This window comes from Perognathus longimembris, chromosome 7 (assembly GCF_023159225.1).
Source record: "Perognathus longimembris pacificus isolate PPM17 chromosome 7, ASM2315922v1, whole genome shotgun sequence".
Lineage (NCBI taxonomy): Eukaryota > Metazoa > Chordata > Mammalia > Rodentia > Heteromyidae > Perognathus > Perognathus longimembris.
The window spans coordinates 11,154,279-11,171,594 of record NC_063167.1 but is presented as its reverse complement, the minus strand read 5'-3'; the positions used below and the strand labels follow the sequence as shown (position 1 = coordinate 11,171,594).

At 52.3% G+C, this 17,316-nt stretch overlaps 1 protein-coding gene across 3 annotated transcripts in view; it reads left to right on the top strand.

Moving 5' to 3' along the window:
- The window catches only part of Iffo2 (intermediate filament family orphan 2), a 46,691-nt gene extending 29,618 nt beyond the window's left edge, over positions 1-17,073 (top strand). For 2 of the 3 annotated variants that reach the window (XM_048350360.1, XM_048350358.1), the window contains 8 exons: positions 2,140-2,200; positions 3,850-3,945; positions 5,033-5,173; positions 6,422-6,561; positions 11,828-11,948; positions 12,067-12,159; positions 13,327-13,457; positions 15,507-17,073. In XM_048350360.1, coding sequence (XP_048206317.1) covers positions 2,165-2,200; positions 3,850-3,945; positions 5,033-5,173; positions 6,422-6,561; positions 11,828-11,948; positions 12,067-12,159; positions 13,327-13,457; positions 15,507-15,612 — 864 coding nt within the window. In that variant the 5' untranslated portion in view covers positions 2,140-2,164 and the 3' untranslated portion in view covers positions 15,613-17,073. The remainder of the gene's footprint in view (positions 1-2,139; positions 2,201-3,849; positions 3,946-5,032; positions 5,174-6,421; positions 6,562-11,827; positions 11,949-12,066; positions 12,160-13,326; positions 13,458-15,506) is intronic. The other variant, XM_048350359.1, reaches the window with a different exon arrangement.
- The last annotated feature ends 243 nt before the right edge of the window (positions 17,074-17,316 follow it).

Here is a 17,316-nt window from a genome sequence, read left to right as displayed (position 1 = left end):
TGGATTTAAAAAAAAATGTTACCTGATTGGTTAATAAGAATTCATACTCAAGTAGATGGTCTGGGGACAAGGACCAGATCTGCTGACAAATGGCGGCTGTTACTGGGTGGAGGTCCCGATACCAGCTTACTCATCCTGGGTTGATTGGAGCAAGTTGCTTTCCCTTTCTGGGCTTCAAGCTCCCCAGCTGTGTGTGGGTCTGTAGACACCCCCCCACCCCAACTCCCCCGCTCCGGCCCCACTAGCCGGCTGCTCAGAAGAGGGGTGCAGGGGGCGGGGCATTCCAAAAGCCAATGGCAAAGAATCTGTGCGTGTCATCCTCCCTCCCTCTGTGCCCTGCTCTGCTGTTCCTGCTGTTGCTGAGATCCAGGAGCTAGGCCAGACTGCAGGCAGCTCTACTTTTAGACGCTCCCTTGCCTTTAGATGCTCCCTTGTACCATGCTTAGTCTTGGGAGCCAAGTCATCTCCCCCCTCCTTCCCCTCCTCAGAGGAGCTTGCTGTCTTGAGATAATTCAGCCTAAGGCCTGTGCTCTGCCCCCTCCTCTGGGAAGCTCTGGGGCTCCCTGGTGAAAATGGTCCGGTAGCTTCTCTCTACTTGGCATTCCTGTCCCCCGCATTGAGGCTGGACCCTTAGCCCTGCCCCTGACACGCTGGACAATCTTGGACAGATGATATATGCACTCTGGGCTATATTTTCCTTCTCTGTACAAACGGGTCCCATAGGCCCTGAGATTCCCTGCCCCCCCTCCCCATCCCCACTCCCTCTTCTGCTCCCCTAGCACTGTCAGAGGCCTCGGCCCCTGCCCCTGCCCCTGTGTCGGTACCCTGGATCCACAGTCCACAAGGGCTGGGTTGGTAAAGACTGAAGTGAGCTGGCCTGCGTGCCTGTCCTCCGGGAGCCCGGTTAGGGCCTACCGGTCTGGTCTGTGTGGGAGAGGGGAGGAATTTTCCTCTGTGTGTGCAAACAGTATCCGTTTTTCTCTTGTTTCCAAAAGCTGGTGACGTAACCCACTCTTCCTCCATCCCTCCCCTCTGGCCTATTTTTAGCTGGCCGGCATCATCCTCCAGAGCTTCAGCCATGTAGGGACAGCAGCATGGGCTGAGGGAAGACAGAAGCTCTGTTGTCTGCCCTGGGATGGGGGAGGGAGGAGTTGCTGCTGGGAGAGCCTTAGGACCTTCATTCAGGCTTGGAGGTTCCTGGCCCTGGGGGTGGGAGGGGGGGGGGTGTCTCTGAGCACTCAGGCGGAAGCCTCCCCTGGGAGGGAGAGGGCTTGTCCTTCCCTTCCCATGAGTGTGTGGCTCTGAGCCCTGCTTTCTTTACCTGGGCCATGGGCTAATGGGAGCACTTACGCCAAGGGACTGTAGGAGGGCTGAGTTTATCTCTTGTAGAACGGATGTCTCAATGCTGGGAGCCGGGGTTTTATCGTCGTGGCAGTCAGCCTGCCAGCCTCGGGGAGCTGCTTCTCCATGCACTGCAGATCGTGCTGGGAGTGCGTGCAACCTGGCATACCCCTGTCACCTTTCCTGTTCCTCTTCAGCCGATATACAAATAAAATGATACCCAGAACGCTCTAGGAACAGAATCTGGCATATCATAAAGGCCAATGATGTGAGAGCTGTATTTGTTTTGTTTTAGTGTAATCAAACTGACCAGGGTTTGAACTTGGGCTTCACTCATGGACTAGCCCTGTGCCTTTGGGGCCAGCCATTTGACATCTCTGAGCTCAGTTCCCACATCTGTAAAATCAGTTGCTATATAGGAGATTCTTTTTGATGTTTAGTTGGAGATGAAAGTCTCTTAAGGACTTAACTGTCCCAGCTGGCTTCTAACAGACATCCTCAGATATCAGCCTCCTAGTAGCTAGGATTACAGGCATGAGCCAGTAGTGACCAGCAACCACCTGGCTTTATAGTTGGTACCAATCAATGCCTTCTTTCCCTGCCATCTTTTGGCTGGGATCTCCTGGAAGGCAGGCAGGATGGATTTTCCCATGCTCAGTCTCTACGCACACTGGAGACCAGGCCCCGGGTGGATGCTCAGCGCCGCAGCTTGGATTTGGGTGCCCGATTTGGGTGCTAAGCACCGGACTGGAACCACGAGGCCACTCTCTGACCACTTGTCCTTCTTGACTTCTGCAGGTGGGAGGAGGAGCTTGCCAAGTGCATGAACCTTCAGACCATGGTGGACACCCTGCAGGAGGTAAGACCCGCTCAGGGGTCCTAAGAGGTTTGGGAGGGGCATATGGGATGGCCATGTGAACAAGGCCTTTTGCAAAAGCTCTGCTGCCACAGCCTCTCCTCTGTGAGCCAACAACAGATCCCTTCTATCTCTTCTACGCAGGAGCTAGGGATGGCCCAGCACAGTGGAGAAGAAAAGCTTGGGCATAGGAGTGGGGAAACCTGGGTCTTGCTGATGGTCTGGGGCCAGTGACTCTCCTCTCAAGCCCTTCTCCCCATCTGAGGCTTAGACTAGGTGTCTAAGCCCCTGTACCCTCAGCTTGTATGTCTCCTCAGTTGGGACTGATACTTTGGGGATAGCTGATGGGCACATCACCCTGTGGACTGCTTGCCCAAGCAGGCTCCATGGTGAACCCCGGGGTCTTGTTGTCTCCTGGTTGCTGTGGTGGTGGCTCTGTTTGGGGCTCTGCTGCTCACCTGCAGACTTCCCTTCATGACTTTTCTTTTCTCTTTCAATGGGAGCAAAGGAGTAGCAACCCCATGACAAGGCATGAAAAAAGCCCTGTCAAAAAACTGTTCAGCTGGGCACTGGTAGCTCACGCTACTCAGGAGGCTGAGATCTTGAAGATTGCAGTTTCAAGCCAGCCTAGACAGGAAAGTCTATGAGACTCTTATTTCCAATTAACAAGCAAAATGTTGGAAGTGGAATTATGGCTCAAGTGGTAGAGTGCCACTGTACCAAAGTGTGTGTGGGGGGGAGGAATTAGATAAGAGTGGAGCTCAGTGAAAGAGTACTTGCATAGCTTGCACAAAGTCCTGGGGTTCAATCCCCAGCATCACCAAACCAAATTTTTAAAAACTCAGTGTAAAAATTTACTTTCTGATATCTAAAACACTTAGCTGTTAAGAGAGAACAATAATTACCAATATATACAAGGAAAAGGATGATTTTTTTTTTGCCAGTCCTGGGGCTTGAACTCAGGGCCTGGACATTGTCCCTGGCTTCTTTTTGCTCAAGGCTAACACTCTATCACTTGAGCCACAGCGCCACTTCCAGCTTTTTCTGTTTATGTGGTGCTGAGGAATGGAACCCAGGGCTTCGTGCATGCTAGGCAAGCACTCTACCACTAAGCCACATTCCCAGCCCAAGGGTGATTTATTTATTTTCTTAATAACCTAGCATGTTCATGACCAGGCATTTGGAAAATTCAGAAATCAAACAAACAAAAAACCAAAATGAAAAAAAAAGAAACCCAAGACAAAAACCACGGAATAAAAATTGCCTCCAGTTCTACTCCGTGCAGCTTGTCCGTTGGTGTGTGGCCTGCTCATCTTTTCTATGTAAACATCTACACACGCCTCTGTGGCTCACCTGTGATTATGCAGATGGCAGGGCTGCTTCTGAGACCAGAGGTGATCAAATACGAACTATGTTACCTCGATCAGCTTGGTGTTTCTGAAGTACTGGGAAGGCCCGATCTCTCCTGGTTTATTGAGTGGATTTTTCCCTGCTGTGAATGATCCTTGGAAACATGTTGGGGAGGGTCAGAGGGCTGAGCAGGAATCCATGCTGGCACAGGTCTTGCCACCCTTTCCAAAGCTCTAGACCCAGGTGTCCAGCCCCTTCCTGCCCACAGGGCTCCTCTATAGCTTGCTCATCTCCACCCACAGGCAGCACAGGAAGCCGAAGCTATCCAGGAGGAGATGAATGAGAAGATCGAGCGGCTCAAGGCTGAGCTAGTGGTGTTCAAGGGGCTCATGAGTGACGTAAGTGCCACGGGCTGCCACCCTAGGCGTCATAACTTCCCCCCACCCTCCATCATGCAGAATGCTTCATTCACTCTGAGGCTCCAAGCTCAGCTTCTAGTTAGAGCCCTGGCTGCCTGGTTTGTCCTGAGGATGAGGGATGCAGCAGAGGCCAGATGCCCTCCCTGCCCTCCCCTCCCCACGTGGCTTCCCTTGGTCTGAGTAGAGATGCATTAATCTGCTGCTTAACCCATCCGCCCTCCCCAGGCTCCTCTGATGGTCTGTGTGTGTTGCTCGGCTCCTTCCCAGCTCACCATGCGGCCTTGGGTCTGGCATGGGGTGACAGTGGTCTGGGCTGTGCCAGCCGGAGAGGGTCCCAGGCCCAGAGCCTACGGCAGGGTTGCTTTGTCAAGTTGGGAGTGGCCTATGTGGCACCATCCCTGTGGCCCTCTGGAGCCCGTCTAAGTGACTGACCCAGGGTGGGGGCAGCTGTTGCCAGCAGTGGCCTCCTTTATGCACTAGACAGGGCGCACACAGAGCCCGCCAGAAAGGACAAGGAGCCGGAACTGGGTGACAGCCTGGCTCGGCGCCTGGCACTCAAGGGCTGGTGGCTGGCTGGGTGTGTTTGGCTGTAAGACCCCAGGGGGAGCCGCCTGACTTCCTCCCACTTGGGTCCAGGAGGACCCCCACCCCCACCCCATCCTAGGTGCCCTCTCGCTGCCAGCTGTGGAGAAGTCCGGGAGAGGGAGCTGAGAGGCAGGCCTGCCGTGTGGGGACAGGCAGGCGTGTGGGTGGGAAACCAAGGGCCGGCTTTCAACAGTGGGAAGGTCTTTTCTTTTCGTCATGTCCTGCTAAGAGGATGCTCTGCAGCTCTACGGAGTCCAGCACACGCCGTCTCACCTTATCCCTCCAAGGCCTCCGTTGCCCTTTCCCACCCCGAGCAGTGCTAATCACCCCTCCACTCCCAGGAAATGATCAACACCCCCCTCCCGCCCCCCAACTCAGACTCCAGGAGCCTCTCACACCTAGGAGTCTCCCCACCTCCCAGCCAGGCCCCTCCCGCTCGCTCCACCCCTCGCTCACGTAACCCCTGCTGTCCTCCCTGCAGCCCATGACAGACCTGGACACAAAGATCCAAGAAAAGGCCATGAAGGTGGACATGGACATCTGCCGCCGAATCGATATTACGGCCAAGCTGTGCGATGTCGCACAGCAGCGGAACTCGGAAGACGTGTCCAAGATCTTCCAGGTGACTGGGGCCGCCCCGCTCACCGGCCACCACCTGACCCTCCCCGAGCAAACCCCACCCCCACCACGGCCAGCCAACCCCCTCATCCCCCAGCATCCCACTCACCCCTTCCTGAGAGCTAGCGCCGGCTGGACCCTCCCCAGACTCAGGGACTTGGAGGCCCCTCTGACTCCACCAGACGTGACTGCTCCATGTCACATGGACACAAAGGAGCCCGAGTCCCCAGGTACAAGGAAGGACATGGCAGAGCCGGGCCAGGCCTCAGGTCTCCTGCCCCTCCAGGACTCATCCTCTGGCCCACTCTGTGTCCACTGCCTCCCTGCAGCCTGTTCAACCTCTGGGTGCCTAGATGGGACCTTGTCCCCACACTAGTGGGGGATCCTGGGCCAGGCTAGTGGACAACTGGAGGACCTGGCTTGAGCTCTGGCAGCTGGCCCTCAGAATCTGGAAGACGAGCTATTGACCTTTGATGATTTCCCACCTCCCCAGAGAGCCTCTTGACACCCCCAGACCTACTGGTGCAGGGGTGGGTGTCCCTGAGAGGAAACGTACCAGTGGATTGTCCTCTGGAGAGGCCCAGCCCACTGAGGGCACCTTTCATTCTCTGAAGGCTGTGCTCTGAGTTTGGATTGTGGTTTGAGCCCAGGGCAGTAGAGTGTGTCGTCGCTCTTTTGTGTGTGGTTTTGGATGAGGGTGAGGTGGTCTAGGCCTTCCTGGGGCGCTCTCCACCCGCACCCCTTCTTGCCGCCCCTTTGCTGGGGAGATCCATGCGGCACTCACCTGCTCGTGTCTTGTGTGCTCAGGGTGGAAGCTTGGTGAGCCTCGGGCCCCTCCATCCGTGTCTTTGCATGGGAGAGGAGGAGGCTCTGGGCGGCATGGATCTGTGGATCAAGGCTTCATCTCTCTGGCTGGCTCTGAGGTAGCCCAGGTGACTGGAGCCTGGTCTAGCTTCCCTCACTCCAAATCCTGGTGAAGGGGCGAGCTGAATCAGCCCAACCACCAGGCCTTCCCAGGAGAGGGCTTGGTCTGGGCGTCTCTTCCCTACCCTGCATGTCACCCACTTCATGCTTTCTGCCAAACTGCTGCCTGCTTCTTAGAGGACCCGCACATCTGTCTCCTGCAGTGACTGGCTGGCCCCAGCCATGATCTACCCACCCCTAGGGAAGCCAGTTCCCTCTCTGGCTCACCCGTCCCCTCCATCCCGGACAAACCTCCACAGTTACCTTGATGTCTTCCCTTCCGGTCCAGGTGGTCCCCAAAAAGAAAGAGCGTAAAGTGGCTTCAGATGATGACATCTCCGAGCAGGACGGGGAGGTGAACCGGTTCTCGGATGATGAGGTCGGCTCCATGAACATCACAGATGAGATGAAACGCATGTTCAACCAGCTGTGAGTAGGCCAGATGACCGGGGCTTGGGGGGAGGGGATACCCTAACGGCCTGGGCCCAGTGTCGCACAGAGACATTTGGTTTGGTCAGCATAGTATTCTGGAAGGATTGGGATTTGTTTTCAGTAGTGATCGTTTGGGAGGCTTCATGTCTTCAGCCTCTCTAGGCAGCTTGAGAGCACACACTGCCACCCTGGGCACTGTTGGAAGGGCTGGGAAACGGAGGCCCAGGGCACTGTTGACATGACAGTGTGTACCCTTCCATTGGCCATGATCGTTTATACCAGCTGTGACCTTTCTCTTAGCTGAAACTTCCCCACAAAAGAGGAGTGGGAGGGAATCACCCCTACTTGGGGGGATCTTTCCTGCCCACATGGTTAAAGGGCTGGACAGTCCTCTTTCTAGTTATGCATAGAAGGGCCTGAATCTGATTACTTCATGAGTCTAGAAAGGGCCAGTGCTCTGTGATATCACTTGGTGGGCTGGCTCACTCCCTCCCATCTCTGTTAGTGGGCTGGGTGGCTCACCCACATGTAGTCACAGGAAGTCCCCCGCCCCCAGGCATGGAGCATCCTGCAGGCCGAGCATACTTGGCAGACTCCAGACTTTCCTTTCATAGACAAGGAAACTGAGGCTCTGGGAAGGTCATCAAATTGGCCAAGATACTTAGCTAGTATCTTGAGCTGGAAGGCAGACCAGGCCTGCTTTCACCAGTGCACCCTCTCACCAGGAGCTGCTGCCCAGAATCTGGGCTGGGTATGGTCAGAAGTGGCTGGACCCAGCTGGTGCCAGCTTGCAGAAGCTGGCTATGTAAAGGTGCTGCCTGTGAACAGGTTCAGTGAGGTCCTGACAGTAGCTGAAAATTCAGCATTGCAGGAAACTGGCAGTTGCTGCCCATCAGGGCTCCCCTGCCCTGCCCTATAGAGAGCAGGGGCACCAGGTGCTCACTAGGAGTACTTGGGCCTTAGGGCACGGTGGCTTTGTGGTCTTGGCCTATTCAGTGTGATATTCTGGACTCTCATCCCTATGGTGCCCTAAAGTGGGATCCGGGGAGAGACGGGCACAGCCATGGGCAATGGTGGGACTTGGTCACTGGGTTCTTCCTTTCTTCCCAGCCCAGTGGTATACATGTGCTGTCTTTGTGGAGCCCTTGCCATGGAGAACCTAGATCCGGAGAATTCTGCTTTAACCTAGAACTCTCCATCCCTCAGGCTAGCTTCACAGGAGTCTGTATCACCAACCCCTTCAGGCTACTCATGAGGGAACTGCTCAGAAAGGGCCACAAAGGATTAGCACAGAGCCAGGCCCACCAGGTGCTTGGTCCTCCCCTGCCAGCTGTCTTGTTGCTTTGAAGAGGCATCCCTCTTCTGTCTGCTGCATCGTTGTCTCTCGTCCTGGGCCCTTTTCTGCAAAGCCAGAATGATGCATAGAAAAGACAAGGAGTGTGTTGGGGGGGCTTGGGGGGTGTTTCCTGACCTGATACCTCCCTCCTTGGCCTGCATTCCTTTAAACAGAGCTGAGATGGGACGGCATTCTAGACACTTGTTTGAGAGTAGCAAGGACGCCCCTAGACTCTTTTCCCTCCTCCTCCTCCTCCTCCTCCTCCTCCTCCTCCTCCTCCTCCTCCTCCTCTTCCTCCTCCTCCTCCTCTTCCTTTTGTTGCCAGTCCTGGAGTTTGAACACAGGGCCTGGGCACTCTCCCTGAGTTTCTTTCACTCAAGGCTAGCCCTCTACCACTTGAGCCAGTCTGACCTTTCCTGTTTATGTGGTACCGAGGAATGGAACCCAGGGCTTCATGCATGCTAGGCAAGCACTGTACCACTAAACCACATTCCCAGCCACCCCCTAGACTTTTGTTTAATCTTTTTTTTTTTTTTTTTGGCTAGTCCTGGGGCTTGGACTCAGGGCCTGAGCACTGTCCCTGGCTTCTTTTTTTGCTCAAGGCTAGCACTCTGCCACTTGAGCCACAGTGCCACTTCTGGCCATTTTTTGTATATGTGGTGCTGGGGAATTAAACCCAGGGCCTCATGTATACGAGGCAAGCACTCTTGCCACTAGGCCATATCCCCAGCCCTCTTTTTTTTTTTTTTTTTTTTTTTTGCCAGTCCTGGTCCTTGGGCTCAGGGCCCAAGCACTGTCCCTGGCTTCTTTTTGCTCAAGACTAGCACTCTGCCACTTGAGCCACAGTGCCACTTCTAGCCATTTTCTATATATGTGGTGCTGGGGAATTGAACCCAGGGCTTCATGTATACAAGGCAAGCATTGTTGCCACTAGGTCATATTCCCAGCCCCTTGTTTAATCTTCTAATATGAGTCTTCTCCCCTCCCCTTCCCCAACCCCATTATATTCCCCTGACAAGTGGGCTCTTTAAAAAAAGAGCCATGAATGAAGTCTATTTTTCTGAATGGTTACTCTGGGCATTCCTGACCCTGACCAGGTGGGATGCACAAGAGACCCCAGCTCAGTTTCATTAGGTTGAATTAAAGGGCTTCTCGGAGTGGGTGTGGTGGTACACACCCATGATCCCAGCACTCAGAAGGCAGAAGCAGGAAGATCATGAGTTTGAGGTCTGTCTAGACTACATAGTGAGAACCAGTACGTCAGTACTGCCCCCCCCCAAGAAAAAGGAGAGAAAAAAGATTATCTGCAGAGAAACCCTCTGAGATCTGCCAGGAAATTCCCTGAGCCCATATTTCTTCTTCCTGTAGGAAGCAGCTCTGCAGAAGTGCATGCCTGAATGTTGACAGGTCTGAGTCAGATTCAGTCTCCAATTAGAGTTATCTGCTTATCAAGTTGCCTAAGTTTAAACAAAAAATTCCTCTGATCACTTTGATCGTGCCCCCCCCCCCCCCATCCTGCAGCCGTGAACAAGGTGGCCATGACCCACTCTTTGCTGGCTTTGGCTGTCCTCCTGATGTCTCCACTAGTGTTGGGCCCAGACCCAAGCCAGAAGCTGTGCTATGTCATGTAGCGCCTCCCCAGTTCTACTGAAGTCTTTGAATGACACACCCACGTCAAAGCCCTGCTTTGTTTTGATCCAAATCAGTTGTTGGGTCTCAAACCCAGGAGGAATTTACTGCTGGCCTGTATGAAGGACAGCCGCTCTGGGAGTGGGAGTGGGGGCCTCTTCTGCTCATGTATCACTGCCTTGTCCAATTCCTGTCCTTTCTGTCTCGATGTTCCTTGGCGAGGCTTTCTTTCCCTCAGATCCCAGACAGTGGAAAGGAAGTGAAGTCAGGAGTAGAGTATGTGTTGCTGATGGATGGACCCCAGGGGTTGCCGAGATGCCTCTTTCTCCAATGCACTCCTCTTCCCAGCCCCCAGCTCTGGTCTCTATCTCACAGAGCCACCTACAGGCTCCTGTAGGAACTGCTTGCTGTTAGGCCAGGAGCCAGCCAGGCCTGACTCCAGGGGGCGCTCTAGGAAGCTTCTAAATTAGAAACTCTTCTGGATCCTGGACAGAGGTTCCCATCCACATCTCCTTATGGTGTGGTAGATAATCCTGTGCTTAGTGGTACAGGAATGAGAAGAATGGGGAGAGCAGGCAGTCAGGAGGGGAGGTTCCTGGAGTGGAAGTCTGGAGGCTGGATTCCACCCTTCTGGGCCACCAATGTGTCTAACAACCTAACTCAACCTTCCCCAGTTTGAACAGTATGTCTGGTTCCTCCCATGTAACCAGTACATCCCAAGAACCTTTTATTTTTTATTTTTATTATTATTATTATTTTTTTTTGGCCAGTCCTGGGCCTTGGACTCAGGGCCTGAGCACTGTCCCTGGCTTCCTTTTTGCTCAAGGCTAGCACTCTGCCACTTGAGCCACAGCGCCACTTCTGGCCGTTTTCTGTATATGTGGTGCTGGGGAATCGAACCCAGGGCCTCATGTATACAAGGCAAGCTCTCTTGCCACTAGGCCATATCCCCAGCCCCCCAAGAACCTTTTATATGAGGGAAGAAATACGATGATTGGTCACTAAATTTTCAATTCTATCCAATAAAGAGGCCCTAAAATTACTCTGTCAGATGACTACTCTCCTTGAGCCTACCTGTCTCCCCACTTGTAAAATGGGAACAGTATTTCTGTTCCCTCACAGGCTTGTTTTGAGGTTAGAATTAGTTTCATTTTAATCCATGCTGAGTGGCCAGACCAGGCCTAGAACATAATGGGTGCTTGGTACAGTGTTTTTTGTTTTGTAGTGTGGGGGTTTGAACTCGGGGTCTCATGATCACCAGGCAGATATGGTATCACCTGAGTTATACTTCTTGCCCTTTCTTCACTTGTTATTTTCTTGTTAGAGTTTTGAGTTTGGGACCAGGGCTGGCCTCTGACTGTGACCTGCCTACCTCTGCCTCCTACATGGCTAGGCTCACAGGTGCACCCTACCACATCTGCTTTGTTGATTGAGATGGAGATCTCCCTTTTTGCCTAGGCAAGCCTCCAACTAGGATCCTCCTGATCTCTGTCTCTAGTTTCTACTCCACATTAACTGTATGGCTGTGGACAAGTGACTTATTCTTTCTGAGCTGTGGTTTTCCTCATCTGTGTAAAGTGAATTAGTGATACTGACTTCTTCAAGCTGCAGAGGATATATAAGCCACCACACTTAAGAGTGGGAGCACAAAGGAATTGTATGAGATGAGGAAAAAATGCATTGCATTGGCTTTGAGAGAAAACCACCTTTGGTTTCCATTAATAAAATAAAGCCTGTCATCTTTAAAAAAAAAAGTGTATATATTTTTTGCAGTGCTGGGGATTGAGCCCAGGATCTTGTATATGCTAAGCTAGTGCTCTACCATTGAGCTACATCTCTAGCTCAAAGAGGGTGTGCTTATTTACTATTTTTGCCTGTACTGGGGATTGATCTTGGGGCTTGATACCTGCTCTTCCATGTCCTTCTACCGCTTGAGCCATGCTTCCATGCCTCCTAACATTTTTTTTTCTGGTTGATTAGAGATTGAGTCTTGTGGGCTTTTCTGCTAAGGCTGGCTTTGAACTGTGATTCCCCATCTCAGCCTCCTGAGTAGCTAGGATGACGGAATGAGCCATGGCCCTTAGCTAAAAGTATATACTTTTAATTGACAAATAAAATACAAGTGCATCCTGCATTTCAAGAGAGTTAGGTTCTTTGTGGGTAAGACAAATAGCCCTTTGGCTGCCATGCCTGTCTCTTCTAAGGGCATGTGTCTGCAAGAGAAGCTGCAACATGCTGCCCTCTGTATGCCCTGCAGCTGGCTTCTGTTTGGTCATGTCCTCTGGTGTTGCCTCATAGGCGGGAGACCTTTGATTTTGATGATGACTGTGACAGCCTGACGTGGGAAGAGAATGAAGACACGCTTCTGCTCTGGGAGGATTTCACCAACTGTAACCCGACCATCGATCTGCAGGGCGAGGTGAGCCCAGGCCCCGGCTTCCCAGGGCCAGGGGTGGGGGGCCCAGGGCACTTCCTTCCCGTGATGCCTCATCCCTGCTCTTCCCAACAAAACCATCCCTTCTGTTGTGTTTCCCCAGCAAGAGGAAAACCTGGGCAACCTGATTCACGAGACTGAGTCCTTCTTCAAGACGAGAGACAAGGAGTACCAAGAAACCATAGGCCAAATTGAGGTGAGAGCTTGGCCTGGGAGCCTGCCTCAGACCCACCCTGGTCATCGGAGCCTGGGCTGGCAGAGGGTCAGGAACCTGCGGAATCCCTGCCCGGCATTGGGGTCAAGTCCTTCCTGAGGCCTTAGTTTTCTTTCTCTCTTTCTTTCTTAGGCCTTAGCTTTCTAATTTGTAAAATGAAGTAGTAATCTCTGCCTGCCTCAGAGAGTTTTTCTTTGAAAAACAAATTACTCATTTGAGTAGAGCTTGCTAGCATCTGACTGTAATTCAGGTATTCTGGATGCTGAAGCAGGAGGAGGGTTAGTTCAAGACCAACATGACTCTATCCCCAAAAGCAAAATAAGAAAGAAAGCTATTCACTTAAGATTATGACCCCAGAATAATGAGGGCTGACTTTATTTTTTTTTTGCTGGTCCTGGAGTTTGAACTCTTGGTCTGGGTACTGTCCCTCAGCTCCTTTTCCTCAAGGCTAGCACTTTACCACTTGAGCTACAGCTCCACTTCTGGTTGTTTTTTCTGTGACTAATTGGAGATAAGAGTCTCATGGACTTTCGTGCCTGGGATGGCTTTGGACTGTGATCCTCACATCTCAGCCTCCTGAGCAGCTACGATTACAGGGGTGAACCACTGGTGCCTGGCAGGGCTGACTTTTGAGTTTTGGCAATGGTAGCACTTTGTGAGCCCGTTACAGGCTCTTTCTCCAAGTCCTCCACCCCCACTGTAGGAACTGTGCTCCCATCCCAGGAGGAGATGAGGTCAAGGATCATAGCCAGGAGGCAGCATTCAAGCAAGTTGTTTCTGGCTCCTGGCCATGTCTCTATACATGAGTGTGCCAGAGGGAAAAAAAAGCTTGGTGCCTTCCTGGAGGAAGTAACATGGAAGTGGAGAAAAAAGAGATGAGGTGTTTTCTACTCAAAGCGATATAATGGAGCCCAGAGATGCTGAGCTCAACATGGAGTGGGGCTTAGCATGGCAGGCTTCTTCTGGAGTTGCTAAGCAACTATTCCCCTTTGATTTAGAGGCACTTCTAGGGGTGACAGACAAGCCAGGGAGGGTATGTCTGTGAGTCAAATCCAGAGAGCATGGTATCCAGGTGGTGCGGAAGTGAAGAGGGAGGTTCTGCCTGACAATGACTTGTCCTCACTCTTCTTCTCCCTTGCTTCCTCCCAGCTGGAGCTGGCCACAGCCAAGAGTGACATGAACCGGCACCTGCATGAGTACATGGAGATGTGCAGCATGAAGAGGGGCCTGGATGTGCAGATGGAGACCTGCCGCCGGCTCATCAAAGGCTCTGCGGACAGGTTGGGCCTGTCCCTCTGGGGATTCCAGAGTCCTTAGGGGAAGCTCTGGGGCTGCAGTATATAGCCCAGGCAGGCTTCATCTTCCTAGTCTTTCTGTCCATCTGTCCATCCATCCATTATCCTTCTATATCCATCCATCTGACCATCCACCCACTCATCCACCCACCGATTTCTGCATCCATCTATCCATCATCCATCTGTATGTCCACCTATCTACTCATCCATCTGTCCATCTATCATCCATATGTCCACCTACCTACTCATCTACCCAGCCATCTCTCCATCCATCCATCCATCATCCTTCTGTATCCATCTGTCCATCCACCCACTCATCCCACCCATTTCTGTGTCTATCCATCCATCATCCATCTGTCCATCTATCACCCATGTCTACCTACCTACTCATCCACCCAGCCATGTCTCCATCCATCTATCCGTCTATCCATTTTTCATCCATCCACCCATCCAGCTGCCCATCTCTCCATTTACCATCCACACACCCATCTATCACCCATTTGTTTATCCATCTGTCTATCATCCATCTGTCCATCTGCCCACACATCTCTCCATCCTTTATCCATCATCCATCTATCCATCATCCACCCACCTATCTTCCATCTACCTATCATCCATCTACCCATATATTGCCCATCTATCCATCTATCACATCTGTCTATCCACCTATCCGTCTATCATCCATCTGTGCATCCACTCACCAATCTACCTACACATCTCTCCATCCATCATTTGTTCACTTATCTTTCCATTGACCCATCAATCATCCATTTGTCCATCCGTCTATTCATCCATCCATTCATCCATCTGCTCATCCATATTATCACTTATTTAGTGCTAGATAACTTACATATCAATCCATGAGTCTCCCACAGCAGCCCTGTCCTCATCAATTGAACAGATGCTACTGTGTGTAGGGCTATGGAGATCAGATGATGGAAACTCAGAGCTTCTGCACCATTGTCTGCTGAGATGGGGCTGGAGGAACTAGTTAGGGCACTCTTCCACTCTTCCACTGCTATCAGTTAGGCTCCTGTGTGTCTGAAGGAAGTAGCTTTCCTTTCTTCTTTCTCATCATCTAACTCTTGGCCAGATGGATCTGCTCCCAGGAGACTGGCGTCCATTAGGCGTGACACACAAAGACAGAGCCCCTTCATTAGGACATACAGTTCTGCTGGAGGACAGACAGTGATGATGGAGAACATTTGACACAAAGCACAGACACAGGGGCTGGGGATATGGCCTAGTGGCAAGAGTGCTTGCCTCGTATGCATGAGGCCCTGGGTTCAATTCCCCAGCACCACATAAACAGAAAATGGCCAGAAGTGGCGCTGTGGCTCAAGTGGCAGAGTGCTAGCCTTGAGCAAAAAGAAGCCAGGGACAGTGCCCAGGCCCTGAGCCCAAGGCCCAGGACTGGCCCAAAAAAAAAAAAAAAAAAAAAAGCACAAACACATGTTGCCTGCCATTCTTTTTCTTGTTATGACTGGCTTCTGTGCAAGAGGAGCACAGCATTGTGGCAGCGGGGCGTGGAGGCTGTGCTTCACCCTGGCTTACCTTTCACTCATGGAATCCCCCAGAACCCTATGTCATTATAAGCAGGTAGAATAGCTTTCCCAGAGCACCCAGGCACTTGTAACAGAGCTGGAATTGCAGTACGAGGCTGTGAATGTTCATTCACTGTAACCTTACTGTGGGCTCTGAGTTACTTGGGGGTTCACTGAGCATCTACGGGGTGCCTGGGCCTTAGGTGGATGGTTACAGCTTTATTATCCATGATTCCTGCTCCCAAGGAACTTTCCATCTAGAGAAGCCAAACAGCCAGAGCAAGCAGAGGCTTGGGTGGAGAGGTCTCCAGAGCCGCATTCAAGTCATGAACTTCAAGCATCTCCAGGAATGTAGGGCAGAGTCTAAGGATAGGACCTCTAGGGGTAAATTTTAGAGGCGGTTGTTGTTTCCTGCTCCTGGGTCCTTTAGGAGCCCTCCCCTCCCACAAGCTGCTTTCTCAACAGCCCCCATTCCTTCTTTCCTTTCCAGGAATTCACCGTCCCCCAGCTCTGTGGCCAGCAGTGACTCAGGAAGTACAGATGAGATCCAAGATGAGTTGGAGCGGGAGGCGGATGTGGAGCCCATGGTCAGCTGATGACGGAGGCCCCACACATTTGGTGATGGGGCTGTGAGGGCTCCTGGGCGTGGGCTCCAGCCTTCACCACACAGACTGTCCTCTGTCCTCCCTCCTCTGGAGGCCCCAAGGGACCGCTGCTTCCTTCCTTCTTCACCTCTCACCACCCACCACCCACCAATGCCCCTTCTCCGTCCACTCACCCACTCACCCACCCACGGAATGGTGCTGTCAATTTATATTGTTCTCCACATTACAAATGCAGACTTCTGTGCGACAATGCCTGTCACTGTGCCTTCTCCCTTAAGCTGAGCCACTTTGAGCTCCAAAGAATTATTCCTAGCAGGTGTTTTTATACAAAATTCTATGTGAGGGGGGGCCTGGGGGGCGTGGCATCATATAGTTTTCTACCCTCCCACCTGCTCCTCTGATTGGCCATGAGCTTTGCCCTCCCTTCCTCTGATTGGCTCTGTGCTGGAGATGATCTGATTTCCTTAGGAACTGTTTGCTTGCCTGCCTGCTCACCAAAGAGAAAGGTGGAAGGAGGGGAGGGAAGACCAATTTTTCTTTTTCTTTTTTGGATCTAGTGGCGAAGTAGAGGGACAAGGCACTGTGAGGGGAAGGTGGAGCCTCACTGTGTTTTAACTACTATGCAAAAAAAAAACAAAACAAAAACAAACAACCCCCCCCCAAAAAAAACTAAACTAAAAGCAGCTTGCCTTATACCATTGTGGAAGGCAGCCTCTCTCCTAGACTCCTGGTGTCCCCTAGAGCTGGGAGGGTGGCTGAAGTTGGGGCATCTCTCTCACAGCCCTAAGGGTGAGAAGTGGCTGGGGTGGGAGTCTGCCCAGCTCACGTGACTGCTTGCTTTCTTGGGGACCTCTGTGGGGGTGGATTTGGGCTGAGAGGGTCTTTTATTGTCCTGTTGACTTGAGGTTCTCCCTTCCCTCTCCAGCCACAGTTATACAACTGTTATTTCTCTGTGAGAAAATCCGAAGGGGCCAGGCCTGGGACCCATCCTGTCCATGGTGGAGCTGGGTTAGTTCTAGTCCACCGCCATCTTGTTTTTCCACTGTCCCCAAGTTGCCTGCTGCTTGGCCACTGGCAAGGAGGGGGCATGTGGAGGGGAAACTGGGGGCGGGGGGCTGCTGGCGGGCTGGAGGTGGCTTCAGTAGGAGCCCTAATAAGGACCTTCCTTGCTCTGCTTATAGCAAGCCTCACCATCCTTCATGTAACCACACAGTGGGGAGCTAACCTGAGCCAGTATCTCCCCCAAGCGTGAGTGAGTCTCATTTGCAGGGTCCTGAGCCCCTCCACCAAGGCCACTGGGCACTGGGTACTGGCCCAGCAAGCGGGCTTTACTTTTAAAAAAAATTCTTTTGTTCTGATCCTGGGACTTGAACAGAAAGCCTGGGCACTGTCCTTGAGCTTTTGTGCCCAAGGCTAGCGCTCTACCAACTGAGTCACAGCTCCACTTCTGGCTTTTTGGTGGTTCATTGGAGATAAGAAGCTCATGGACTTTCCTGCCCAAGGCTGGCTTCAAACCATAATCCTCAGACCCCAGCTTCCTGAGGAGCTTGGGTTATAGGTGTGAGCCCCCAGCCTCCAGCTTTCCCCCACCCCACCCCCACCCCTTTGCCCACTGCAGTGGGTGTGATTGCCCATCTTTGGTTTTTTTTTAGTCGGCTCAGAGGCTCCCCCTAGAGGTCAAATGGACAAATGTGC